Source organism: Populus trichocarpa, chromosome 8, assembly GCF_000002775.5.
Source record: "Populus trichocarpa isolate Nisqually-1 chromosome 8, P.trichocarpa_v4.1, whole genome shotgun sequence".
Classification (NCBI taxonomy): Eukaryota; Viridiplantae; Streptophyta; class Magnoliopsida; order Malpighiales; family Salicaceae; genus Populus; species Populus trichocarpa.
In genome coordinates, this window is record NC_037292.2 from 7,488,628 (window position 1) to 7,503,087 (window position 14,460).

The following is a 14,460-nucleotide window of genomic DNA, read 5'->3' on the forward strand; positions in this document are numbered from 1 at the left end:
AGAATATATCAAATGATTTTCTATGACGATTTCGAAAATGTAATCATCACTGGTATTAGTATCATGCTTTCAAAACTATTAATTAAAGTTTCCGTTTACTCTAACATCAATGTATCTATAAATGATTGTGAGGTATATTTAAATGGTTATACTTTATAAAGTCACAGGTTGAGTTAGGATATTTATTTAGGATATTTATTTCAGGATAAAAAACACGGTGATAGTAAGAATAAAAATATATTTGATTGATGAGATAAAAATATAAAAATAAATTAATTCTTTAAATAATTTTAGAGTTAATTTATATATTTTTAATTAAAACAAATGACACAAGAAAACACGATTAGAAAAATAGATGTATTGTTTTTTTATCTTCAAAATATTATATAAAAAGTAATGCATACTATATGTTGAATCATCTATTTTTTTTTAAAGTGATTATAACTCCAGGTCGGTCATATCTCAAGTTAAATCGTCGAGTTGTTCTTTGTTTTATTATCAAAATTATTAAATAATCATTAATTTTAACACTTATTTATTGTTTTAACCATATAAGTTGAAAAGCAATACATATTAATGATAATATATATATGTTTTTATATTTTATTTTGCCTCTTCTACCCCCAACAAAACATGATAAAAAACAATTACCTATCTTATACAACATTACTCGATATAATTTTACCTCTATCTTCAATTATATCTAATCTTTTTTATTCTCACTATTTTTTTTATCTGAAACAGTAACCAAAGACTACCATTATTAGCCGTACACATGGATACTATAAATGTATGTAGCATGTTAAGCTGGCACCGCGATGTAATGAAGCCCAAGTTGCGTATATCCTAATGCAAGTGTACTGTGTATATCAATGCTGACTCTGACCCCTCCGTGATGAGATGGGTGATTTTTCCACTTAAGTCCAGACGGGGTTTTGAACATTGACTCGGACTCATAACTCAGAATATAATTGAAGTAAGACTAATTTATTAACTAATCTTGCGAGAGGTTCCATTTTCAACTGCAATCTTGATTAATAAATAATTAAATCCCTCGAGTTTTGACCATAAACTAAAACAGAACTAGAGGAATACGTGGGGTTAATTTGATGGGTAAAAAGGATTCTTGCGCAACTATTATAGTTCAAATATTAATTAAATCAGGCCGTGAGAAATAAATTTAAAAAATATCACCAGGAAAAAAAAAAAAAAACCCTCCTAAAACACCATGCTTGATGAACTCCTGGTGGACAAACTGCGAGTTGTGATATCGATATGTATGTATGGCCTCAGAAAATCCGAAGTGACTTAATTAATCTGTAACGTACGTGTGGGGGTTAGGTGAGGCCACGTAGAGTTTAAAAACACCACGAGATCCAAATTATGGGAACTAATTATCTAAGACTAGACGTGGTTGCTTTAATTAAAAACCATACAATATTATATTAGGTTAAAACCTATACATGGTCAGGGTGTCCTTGGGACTGATTGGCTAGCTTCCCTCCCTCCTGTTTTATCAGTGTCTGTATCTGGCTAGGCTCCGCCTGTGGATCGTGATCTCAGCACTGAAACTTCGACCAGTGTCTCACTAAAGAGGTGTTCAATTCGAGAACTTTGAATCCTTATCTTCTCTTGAGCTAATCTCTGTGCATTGGCATATTGGTCACTTGCTTAGTTTAATCTCTCTGATTACAGGCCATTTGCACTGACTCGGTGGATTAAATAATCATGGCCCATGCAGCACTCCTTGACAAATATTATTTTACTCGCCTCTCAAAGATATATAACAAGGAGAGACAAATTTCGGATCTGTTTTTTTCTTCGTTTGATGTATTAAATGAGATAATTGTTGTAATGTTTGAAAAAATACAGAATATGACAAGACTTTCTCGAAAGATCACCTCAAGCACCGGCTTGCCCATGGGCCCAAAATAATGAAGCACCCACCACACAGACACTGCCTACCCTCCTCATGGTCATCCTCCCAGGCGTACCAGCTAAAAAAAATAAATGTACATGCACTTTTGGTTTAAAGGCTATGTGTTGATTTATCTTTTCTCGATAAATTAAGACCCGATCTCTAATTATATAATATATTTCTATTATCATGCGATGGGAGAGAAGTATCTCGATTGTATCCTTGAGGAAAAGCCTTCATTTGCCACGCAAGGGCCCTGGTTAAAAAGTAAAACACAGCACCATAATCTCTTGACTTCTCCTAGATCCACAGCAATTAACCCTACTTCAAAGAGTCATGCCCCTGCCATGACGTGGCTTTATAAGATCCAAAGGAGCCACTGGTTAGTGCGTCTGTGTGTGTATAATTGTATATTTTTTCTAATGTAAACGCATGCATGGAGGTCTACGTTTTCTGCGAATTTATAAGGAAAAAAAATGTCTTGACTTGGTTGACCTGGGTATACGCCTAAGAAAAAGTCTTCTCTCCCATACGATCCCCTGCCTGGCTAAATAATTCCCCCGTAGAGGAAAATGGATACATCAACGATATTCAAATACAAACACGCGAATATTTGAATTTTAAAATCTCAATCTATTAATTAATTACTTATTACACACTGGGAACTGTTCATGTGATTGAGTGATCTATACATGTTGAAAGTGCAAATGAGCTTGCACGTAAATAATAATGAGTTTTTATAATATATTGAGATTATTAATTAGCTTTTACTTAATTGTTTGAGATATTAAATGAAATATCTTCAATTACTATATAGTATAAATTGGCAACTAGGACTCCTAGTTGCTGGCAGGAACAAGATGACGATTGACTAGAATGAGAAGAAAACAAGAACATCGTTTTTTTTAGCTACGTCAAGCTATTGGTATTGCCTGCCAGCCAACCACCAAGGGACAAGTTTATATTTTTGACTTTGTAAAGATCTAGTTGATGCGTGCCATGTCGGCAACATTATATCCTGCTTGTAGCCCGCTTGATTTTTTCCACTAATAAAATAAAATAAAGATGACCCATTATTGAATTGAAAATCACAGCTATTGGCATCACATTTGATTTTATGCGAGTGATTTAATGGGTAATTTGTTAGACATTTTTTACATCAATTATGTGCACCTGACTTGTTTATTAATTATATACTTTTAACAACTTACGTCGGCTGTATCAATATTTATGTGTACTCGACTAATTCTATAAATCATGAAATTAATAATTATGTAAGTCTTTAATGGTCACAAGCGAGCTCAAACTTGTGACTATTAAAAAAAAATACAAGACCTAACTAGTTGAGCTACCCATCAAGATTATACCAAAAGAATTTTGAAAGATACAGCCGTGTATATTGCTCTTCCATTGAGTTGATTTTAAATTATAGGGATAGCAGATGGAGTTGTGGTTGCTGGTATATGTTGTAGGGAGTGATCGTCTGCGGTGGTTGAGCTGCTTTGGCTTGTCTTTCTAACACATACAACCAATAAGGATTAGTAGGGCTCAATTCCCTAAGGACATAAAAGAGATTATGAGGATTGTTTGGGACCAATTTGTAATCAAGGACAAGTAATTTTTATCTTTATTGGTGTTTTTTTATATATATAAAAGAATAGTCCAAAACATCGAATTTCTACTATTCTCCTTTCCTCTTATTTTGAAAATTTCTCCTTCTTGAAGCCACCAATAAAAAGACGCCCCTATTACATTGATTGCGGGGAGATAATAAGAGAAATCAGGCATGGTTAATTAACGGACCAGTCGCACTAGTCTCCAAATGGAAGAAAATAATGCTTGATTGGGACAATCGTTGAAACCATTGAAATTTAAGAGTTGATCGGGTCAAATTGAATGACACCTCATCAATACAATTTAGTGGTCCAAACTCTATAACCCTTGACTTCAAAATTTCCTCCTCCTCCTCCTTTTTTCGCCACAAAAGTATTATTTTCATTCCAATTTTTAATTTATTTTTCTTTGTTCGGGAACAAGGAGTTTACTTCTCTTTTTTTATTCTTTCTGTACAAAGAATAAGGAATTCACTCCCTCACTATAACTTAATGGAGCAGCTTGAAATAGTTGATGTAAACTGGGACCAACAGGAGAGATGCGAGATGGTGGGTAGAGAACACAGAATGGCGCCTTATCTTCTCAGAAACCCCTTCCTTACCTGTCAAGGGATAGTTTTCCGCAGCGGTCGCATCATTATTCCGTAAACTCTTTTTTTTTTAATTTTTATTTATTTATTTTGATTTAAAAATAAATTTAAAAAATTATTATTTAGAAAAAATGAAATAAACAACAGTACTGTCGCTCTCTCAGATACCGTCGAAAGGTTCGATCTGACTCGCACCACATCTGCACCAGTGGAGAGAGTTATGTGGCATGCAGGAGGTGGTAGGCCCACTTATGACCACTGGAATGATGCTAGCTGCTTGATGTTTACTTGATATAGATAGTCAACAAAAGCAACTTCTAGAGTTACATGGTGCGGGCTGCATGCCTTGCCCCACTTAAGGGCTAAGAGCCTACTAGCCTAGCTTCTGCACCCGTTCTTGGTTTACTTTGAAACGATTGTTTCTGCCTAGGTGGATGTTGTTTGGTTTTCTTCTCTAAAAGTAGAATTGAAGCAGTCAGAGACAGAACCTTTCTCTGTGGACTCTAGAACCAGAGTAGTAATTCCATTCTGACCAACCTTTTAATGTTGGACCATGGGTGCAGTTCAGGATTTGAAAAATGGTTACCAGATTATGAGGAAAAAAACCACTTCTTTGTCTTTTAAGCATAAAACATAGAACAAAACCGACCGTCTCTTTTTTTTTTTTCTTTCAAAAAAATGAAAAATATGAAGTCTAACATTAGAAAAGTTTTATCTAAGAAATAAAATAAATGAGAAATAAAAATTAAGGAAACCAGCTTAGCAGTAGAAATCAACAATCAACAATCATTGTTACTGGGACGAGTTCGAAAGTGAGGAAACGAAAATCACGAGGATTGTCCACGTCGGTAGCGCATCAAAGCAACAGTCAAAGATATTGTAGTTAATATCATGATCAATCCGTATTAATCTGCCTAGTTAATCATTATCCGTAACTTCTGTTGTTTTTCTTATTTTTGCAACATATAAGCGTGTGAACATGTTGACGTAAGCAAAAGCAAGTTGAAGGATGCTATTATAAGCTATAAATCCAATTAAATTATTTGGATATTCTTCCCCAAATTATCTCCAAATCTTACCAGTTAATTATATATATGAAACTTTTCCTCGGTGGTGACTCACCTTTTTTTATTTATGTAAATAATAATAATAATATATGTGATCTACTTGATTAATCAGCTGCACACGGCAAAAGGCGATCAGGGATTTTGAGTACTCACTCGATGGTTGCTTTTTCGGGACCACAGACCCACCGTTTATGCTCTACGCCATGTGGAGATACTCTCTAACACGTATGCATCTAGTCAGCTTCTTTCACCTTCATTCTTTATTATCTTTATCCTTTTATAAAAGTAAAGACACAAGAATAATTATCAGTACTCATCTTCAGAGGATACAATATCTCGGAGCTTCTGCCACGTCTTTCCAATTCCCTGTAAATAGCATTTTTTTTTTCAGAAATAAATAGCATGTGATATTGGATTTTCTTTTCGGAGCAATATATTTTGGATTCTATATATTACCATTTCTCGAATTATTATCCTCATTCTCTGATTTTTTTAAAAACAAATCGGCCAAATTAATTAATCTTATCTAGTACAATATAATAGCAACTTAATTAAAAATAGAATCTCTCCGTGTCAGGACAAAAGATCTTCACCTCAAACACTTCTTTTTATTTTCCCATGAATTTAACCAATTAGTCTTATTAATAAATAAAAAAATAGCATGTGGTTCAATGTATCCTGCTATCTCTAATTTAATAGTCTACGCACTAAAAATCCAAACTTGTCGAGTTCTTGGAGCTTGGATCAAGTTCGGCTATTGATCCAACAGCTCGTGTTGATGATATAAGGCATCCATTTGTACAGGGAACCTTCAACACTTCATTAATTACTTCTAAATATATATATTTATATAAAAAATACATAAAAATCTTAGCTAAATTTATATAAAAGTCCATCAATCACGCAATATATATAAAAAAATCTTTATTTATAGAAGAGTGTGATAGTTATGAGAATGAAAAAGAAAGAAAAAAGAATGGTAATTTAGCTAAATTTCTTCAACCATCTCCGTAGGACCGTAACACTTTTTTTCCCCTTACGCGTAAACATTCAACTGGTTTCTCGTGAGGCAAGAGCTCATTAATACTCCTTTTTTTTTTTTTGAGGGCGCACTCAGCTGGTTAATACTTCGTTAATTAGCTTGACATTTTGGTACTGGCGCTGTTGTTCTTGATGGTAATTTATTTTGTTGAAATCAGAGGAAATTGGCGACTTCATTTCCTATCAACGTCCAAAAAAAAAAAAAAAAACGTAAAATGCGATCAATTATCCTTTCCTCTTCCGACATACCGAAAGCCATAGCCTCAAATTTCTTAATGCTGTGGCCCTGTGGGGTCATCAAATATTTGCAGACTATATATATATATATATATATCATGTTTGCCCCACTTCGGCATTAATTAATGAGAACGTACCAGTAAAACATAATTAATGATCATTAGGGAGTAGCAGCAGCTTAATCTAAATCGCCTAAAGCAGATTAAGGATGCATCCAAATCAAAGATTCCCTGTATTGTGATTTCATCACAAACGTGCACCATCTTTATTTGCAATGTTAATTCAATAAACGTGACATGGCACGGCGTCGGTGGGAATGATGTGGCGTCGACATCTTAAGTCATATATTAAGTCATCTCCAACTGAAACAAACCCTAGGGAGTGGGAAAGTGATAACATGTCATTCACACACACACACACATATATTATGTTTCATTTAAGATAACCACAAACGTAATTTTTTATTGGAAAAGGCTGTAGAAATAAATGAGCACATGCTTTTGCTTTTGAGGCATACCACGCACTGGGCCAATTGGGATTTGCTGACGCCTGAATAAATTTCCTCCGTCGTCAGGATCCTCTTTTAGCCCTGTGATGACAAGGGTGTGATACACATTTTGGGGTTAAACAAATGAGAGTGTTATCTCTAAGAAGAACAGGCTAAGCTTGTTTCTAATGAGAAAAGGTGAAAATTTAGTGTACTTCTAATAGGCTTACATAAGATTGATCATCAAGAAAGCAACAAAAACTATATATTCTTATCAAGAAAGAAGACGTTTTATCGATCGAAAGTGAAAAGGATAAGCATGGGCAACTGTTTAAGAGATAAAAATCATGATGGACAAATCACGCCCATTATTGAAAGCAACCAAACAGATGAATTTGATGATGATTAAGAAGAGGAAAGCATATATTCATGGAACACAATAATCAAGATGTTCTAATCATACCTTTGCTGCAGTTAAGACCTTGAAGAGTGTTTTAACCCATTTACCAGATTGTTTAGTGGAATGATACCAGGAAGCTAGCTAGATAGCATTGGTTGATCTCTCTAAAGCTAATCCGGTAAATTACAAAAACAATTAGCAATATTAACTGAAGTTCTTGACATGAATATCGAGGCCTCATTGTCACGTCCTAGCTATACGTGTGCTCACGCATTTAACCTTACTCGTCATTAATGTGGTCATGCAGGTTGGCACATCAATCTAATTTAGGTAGCTAGATTATCTCTAACGTGATATTGAGATAAAATCATGATTAATTTAAGGGGTGTACTTAATTGGATTAGGTTTTTAGGTTTTTTTTTTTAAATTTCTAATTTAAATTTTATAAATCTTAGGGTTTTTGAAGGCTTCCATGATCGTTAATTTTAGGATCCGTAATATTAATTGAGATACACGCAAGCTGACCCGAATATCCATATTAATCTAAAAGAAAATATAAACATGATTTCATTTAGGTCCGAAATTAGTGATTACAGAAGGACGGGGAAATATTTGCTGTTTCATGCGACAAAAAAAGAAGAAGGGGGAGGGAAAGGGAAAATTCTTCTAACAATTCTATAACACTCCTGGTGGAAAGGGAAGAATTTAGTTTAGAATCACATGTTTAAATTGGAAAGATCATGACCAACAGTCCCCGTCTTCCAATACATATATATACTGAATCGAGTCCAGAACGATGTACAAGAAATTCATGAGATTGATCATGGATTGATTTATTATTAAGTTGCTCGGTCTCAATAACTAGTTAGTCGTGTTGACAATGTCTAAACAAAGCAAAATAATTGCATATCATCACGGGCATGCCATGCCAACTAACCACCACAAGGATACTCTTCTTATCTTTGAGCTATATCCAATTATTAATTTATCACTTAATTTCTAATAATTAACTCCTCAGAAATAACAAGAGAAAGAGAGAAAGAAATGGCACTCTTGAATTTGTATAACTAAATTATTCACATTGTTTTATGAGTGTGTTTTTGTTATTATAATACATAATGTTTTTTAAACTATTTTTTAATTAAAAACATATTTATCTAATTATTTTTTAATTTTTAACATAAATACATCAAAATTATAAAATAACATTAATTTAATGCTTGAAAGCTGCCCTATACCAAACTAGTACTTGGTTTAGTACCCTGATTGTTTCAGCAGGTGTGGAAAAAAAAAAAGATGCTGAAAAGGGCATAACAGCCACATAGATCCCAGATCAATCCAGTAAGTAAATGTAGTTTGCTAGCGTGGTAACATTACAAATCATATACTTCATGTTCATTGCAATAACACTCTCTCTCTCTCTCTCTCTACGGACAGCCCTGCATTGTATTCACTCGTTCCCACTTGTAAGGAGAGGCAATAAAACAGAAAGACAGCTTCCCCGTATCACCGCACAAGAATACCGTACATGTACGTTAGATTTTTCTCAAAACATTGTTTTAAGTAATAATACAGAACAGTGTTAAATTAAGATTAAAACTAGTACTATCATGATTTCCTGTTGATTAACCTTTGATCAGTGGATGAAGGAAATCAGGTGGAATCTCTAATCGGGACCCACTCAGACACAAAACCATAGCAGCGTAGCCAATAGTAAAACTCCAAGATGGTTTTATCAACTTGCCATGTGGGCCTTCAGGAGACCGAGGTTCGTCCGTACAAAATACCCATATTATAGCATCACTTTCACCCCTCATGTTATTCGCTTATCTCCATTATTGATTATACGATGGGACGGGAGCAAAAAGAAATTGTGCTAAACCAGATTCTCTTGCCCACAATAAATAAATAAATCCCGGGTCCCCTGGGAGATTGAATCTATCTGCGACCGTTGGATCTTGATCCAATGGCCTGGATTAAGGGATGGGGGCGCCTGCATGTTATTAGTTACATGGAGCCATGAGCTGAATGCATGAACAAGCAAGTAAAGGGTAAAAAACAATCAAGAGGAAACCCACTTGGTGACAGGAAATGTCAGGCGTTGGTTGGGCAAAATAATGGAATGGTGATATTAATGAGGGGAGGTTTTTGATTTGAGAGATACTAAGGTGAACCTAGCCAATAAGACAAACCGAAGCTGTAGGAGGGCGAATCGAATGAAGCCAGGTGTACTCTTACGGGAATTTCTTGTTGGGTGAGCCTTTGTCCCTCATGTCTATCCACCCCCATCAACTTACTACTACTAACCAGCGAATAGCAATGGTTGTATTAATCTTGGCGAGGTCCACTGCCCATCTTCCTAGTGGGAAGAAAACCAAACCCAACAGAAACCCTATCCCTATCCCTTTCCCTTTCTCATTTCTCGCCCTCCATGTTTATCTGGACTGGATTCTAACTAATGGTAAGCAACAACAAATAATAGAGAAGATTTCGATGGAAGCAGCAAGATGTTTGTGGGAATGGTATCGATTGTTTTTTAAAGTATTTTTTGTTTAAAAATACATCAAAATAATATCTTTTTATTATATTTTAAAAATTATTTTTGATATCGACACACATCAAAGACCATTCAAAACCATTAAAAAAGACCCTGAGGGTATAACTCAATTGATCAGGTCTTATATTTGCTCCCTAAAGGTCACCAATTCGAGTTCCACAAACCTCACGGTCACTGAAGGCTTACATGGTCGTTAACTTCAGGGCCCGTGAGATTAGTCGAGGTGCGTGTAAGCTGACCCGGACACTTACGTTAATAAAAAAACCATTAAAAGAGTTCGAGTCAGGCCTTGAGTTTGCTCCTCAATAGTTACGAGTTCGAGTCCTCTCAGGGCCACTGGAAACTTACGTGATCGTTAATTTCAGGGCCCGGGGAATTAGTCGAGGTACGCGCAAACTGACCCGGACACCCATATTAATTAAAAAAAAACCATTTAAACAAAATTAAGTTTAAACAATTTTTTTTTTTTCAAGATTTGACCGCCCCGTTTAGATTGCAATGCAAACGGATGGGATAAGATATGAACTATGAAGTGTACATGAGAAGAAAACAAGTTAAAACAAGGAAGAGGAGACCATGCTTGGTAGTCAGCAGTAGCAGCAAGGCTCAGGGGGGATGAACATAACTAAAAACACGGTCCACAATCATGTGAACCCGATCAACTTGTTGGCAAGGGCCCCACCCCACACACACACACACACATACTACGACCCTAACTCCATGAATCTTCCTAGTTCCTTACCATCTCCTCCTTGGGTTGACCCACCTCACCCACGTCCCCATCTCTCCCCAAGACTACACAGTGCACCCCACCCCGTATTTCTTAATTTAACCCATAAAACCAAAAATCAAAAATCAAAATTAAAATTAAAATCCCAAAACTTTACCCAACACCTCTACCCTCTCTCTATATATATTCTCAAATCCTCAAACACAACCCAAATCATAACTCTAGTTCTAGTCAACAAAAACACCTCATCCCTCTCTGTCTCTGTCTTTCTTGCTCCTCTCTCTTTACAACAACAACAACAACAAAAAGAAAAGAAATGGATGGAAGCTGCGTAGATGAGAGCACAACTAGTAGTACTGATAACTCCATATCCATCACACCAACCTCCCTCACCCCTTCTCCACCTCCAGCTACCACAACAAAATCACCACCTGAGTCACTTTGCCGTGTTGGGAGCGGCAATAGTGTGATTCTTGATTTGGAATTAGGTGTCGAAGCCGAATCAAGAAAGCTCCCTTCCTCTAAATACAAAGGGGTTGTCCCCCAACCAAATGGTCGCTGGGGTGCACAGATTTACGAGAAGCACCAGCGTGTGTGGCTTGGGACATTCAATGAAGAAGATGAAGCAGCGAGAGCCTATGATACCGCTGCGCAAAGGTTTCGTGGAAGGGATGCCGTGACTAACTTCAAACAGGTTAATGAAACTGAAGATGATGAGATAGAGGCTGCTTTTCTGATCACTCATTCAAAAGCTGAAATCGTTGACATGTTAAGGAAACATACGTACAGCGATGAGCTAGAGCAAAGCAAAAGGAACCAAAGGAGTAACAATGGGGTAAATGGGAAGCAATACAAGAATACAGCAAACTATGGGAGTAATAGTTATGACCATGGTTGTGGCCGGGTGTTGAAAGCGCGTGAACAGCTTTTCGAGAAAGCTGTGACTCCAAGTGACGTTGGGAAATTGAATCGGCTTGTCATACCAAAACAACATGCAGAAAAGCATTTTCCTTTGCAGAGTACATCAAGCTGTAGTACTAAGGGTGTGTTGCTTAACCTGGAAGATATGAGTGGTAAAGTGTGGAGGTTTCGTTATTCTTATTGGAATAGTAGCCAGAGTTATGTTTTGACCAAAGGGTGGAGCCGATTTGTTAAAGAAAAGAGCTTGAAAGCTGGTGACATTGTTTGCTTTCAAAGATCAACAGGGCCAGATAAGCAGCTTTACATTGATTGGAAAGCAAGAAGCGGGTCCAACCAGGTCCAGCCGGTTCAACCGATTCAGATGGTGAGGTTGTTTGGGGTCAACATCTTTAACGTACCTGGGATGGAAAATGGGTGTAATGGGAAGAGATCAGTGAGAGAAATGGAGCTTTTGTCGTTAGATCATCAGTATAGCAAGAAACAAAGGATCATTGGAGCTTTGTAACATTTTGTTTTCAGTGTTTTGGTTTTTGTCCATGTTTTTCTCTGCTTTTTTCTTGGCAATTTGTGAATTTTAGGAAGGTGTAGGGAGGGTGGGGTTTCAGGAGGTGGAGGTGTAGCTGCTGCAAGTTGCGCAAAAGGGTAATTGTATATTATTTTGTTACAAGACAAAAGGCTGAAGAAAGCTTGAAATTAGGTGCAACAAAGTATAACGAAAGAAAAAGGAAAACAAGAAATGGATGACTGTCAATTTGTTTACGCCTTTTGAACTGTTCTTTAATATTTCAATGTTTGTTTGTTATGCAGCATTATGGCTTCTGTTGGCTTTTCTGGTGGTGTTGCTTTCCTAAAATATATTTTCCGTGTTGACAAAATAATCTCATGCTTCATGATGAGATATGAGATATATAGAGATTAGGTATGGATGGCACCTTTGTCCTAAAACAAGCTCAGGCTAATTGGCTGATTATCACTATAAAATCTTGTCTCGATTTATAAGTGTTTTAACTTGGCCCCTAATCCCATTACATGTTCATACACACTTCCAGCCTACCTTTGTGGCACATGAAAATGATGGATATTTGTGGCACAAATAGAAGACAGCTCATCTTTGATTTTGCCCAGGAAGGACAAGGTCTAAGCTGGCAAGTGGGAAAACCTTTTACTTTTGAAAGCAATCCACAGGAAAAGTTAATTTTTGAGGTGATGGTTATTTAGTTTGAAAAATGATTTGAAGCTGGTTTCACGTTCATTACAGGCCTTGGTCTATGTAGCTTCTTATATAGTTAACAAGTGTCTTCAGAGAAATTCGAAGGCCGGTGTTGTTCTTGAGATATTTCTTCCAGAATGACTATACATATATAGAAATAGAAACAGCTCCAGGATTTTAAGACAGGGTCGGATATTTCAAACACAATTGATTTAATAAGAATAGACTAACTTTTACTTTCTATGCAGATACAGACACCCTGGAGAGACCCACCTATCCAGTGTGTGCGGGAGCTTGAGGAAGTGCTCCTTTCATGGAGTTTTGCTATAAATCAAAGGGAAAAAAATAATAATAATGTAGGTTTTCTGGACCAGCTGAATCTTGATTTCACAGTCAAATTTTCTTTCTTTCCTTTCAATAAACAAGCTAGTTGCAGTTCTTTTCAAATCTCGATGTTTGCCCTGATCTTAGCATATTAATCTTCTCATTACACGTTAAACCCTGGTGGTAGATGGCAGCTAAATCCGCTCGATACTGGCCTATACCGGTGGCCTAAAGGTCACTGCCAATTAAATAAGAGCTTTGACGTTGCTAATCTAATGGAAAAATGTCAAACCATGAGCTATTGTCAACAAACAATATGGTAGTCAAAGCTGGGATTTTCAAAGAAATAAGCGTGACACTGTACAATTATCCATGGCACCCTCCAAACCACACAAGATCATTGACATTTCCATCACTTAATTATGGGTTTCCAGATACTCACAGATTTGATTCCAAGTCTTCTAGTTGTTAAGGAGATATGCTAATCTGTTTGCAGTTTCCTCTGACACAGTTAATTTTCCCAGCATTTTCTTCCTAGCCACGTTCCAAAAATATGTGAATATGATTACAAATTCTTGCCAAATTAATTAGCTCTATGATATAATCCATTTTTTTTAATTTATAATTAGCAAGATACTCATAGATCCTTGTTAAATGTACCAAATCACATCGATTCCTAAATCAACAGTCAAAGTAACTCGTATAAAATTGTAATCAGACTTGAAATTAAAATGGTTGGATATAAATATTGGACCGACTAAACAAAAAGAAATGTGAGCTGGACTGCCCGCAACTATGCGGAATTCTCCCTGTAGCATGCTTCGTAAGTTTTTGAGTTGAAGAAAAGTCAGTCCATTCACCGCATCCAACACAGCATAGAGCAATTAGCAATTAACCTCTGAATTAACAAGAGTCCATATGTATATATTTTTTTTAAAGAAGAGATTGCATATCTAGTCATACATATATATACAAAAATTAAAAATTCAGAAATTATTTGGAAGTGAGACTTGAACCTAACATCTCCCTGTCCTGAATCTCCCGTGTGTATACTTGGAGGCCAGGGCAAGTCTCTTACCATTTGCCCTGAGCTTGGTGGCTCGGCCATGTAAATCAACTTGACAAAGCGGCACCCCCCCATATGCTATCAGGGCAACCATAGATTTTCCACCCCATGCCTAACGGGTTCACTTTTCTTCTTTTACTTTTCTTTCAGGTATGGAAATGCAGAGCCAAACACCCAAGACCGTCTTGTCACTACCAAATCTACTTGAGAAATTCAACTTCTTTTTGGCCAATTTACATATGGGTGTTGAAACATGTCTTTCCACAATATGGTTTTGCCACGATTGAAAAAAAAAAAAG

The 14,460-nt window shown here is 36.3% G+C and overlaps 1 protein-coding gene across 1 annotated transcript; it reads left to right on the forward strand.

The window, feature by feature from the left end:
- Positions 1-10,837: 10,837 nt before the first annotated feature.
- Positions 10,838-12,320, forward strand: LOC7483931 (AP2/ERF and B3 domain-containing transcription repressor RAV2). Its single transcript, XM_002311402.4, has one exon. It carries the CDS (start codon positions 10,957-10,959, stop codon positions 12,064-12,066), a length of 1,110 nt encoding a protein of 369 aa, XP_002311438.2. The 5' UTR covers positions 10,838-10,956; the 3' UTR covers positions 12,067-12,320.
- The last annotated feature ends 2,140 nt before the right edge of the window (positions 12,321-14,460 follow it).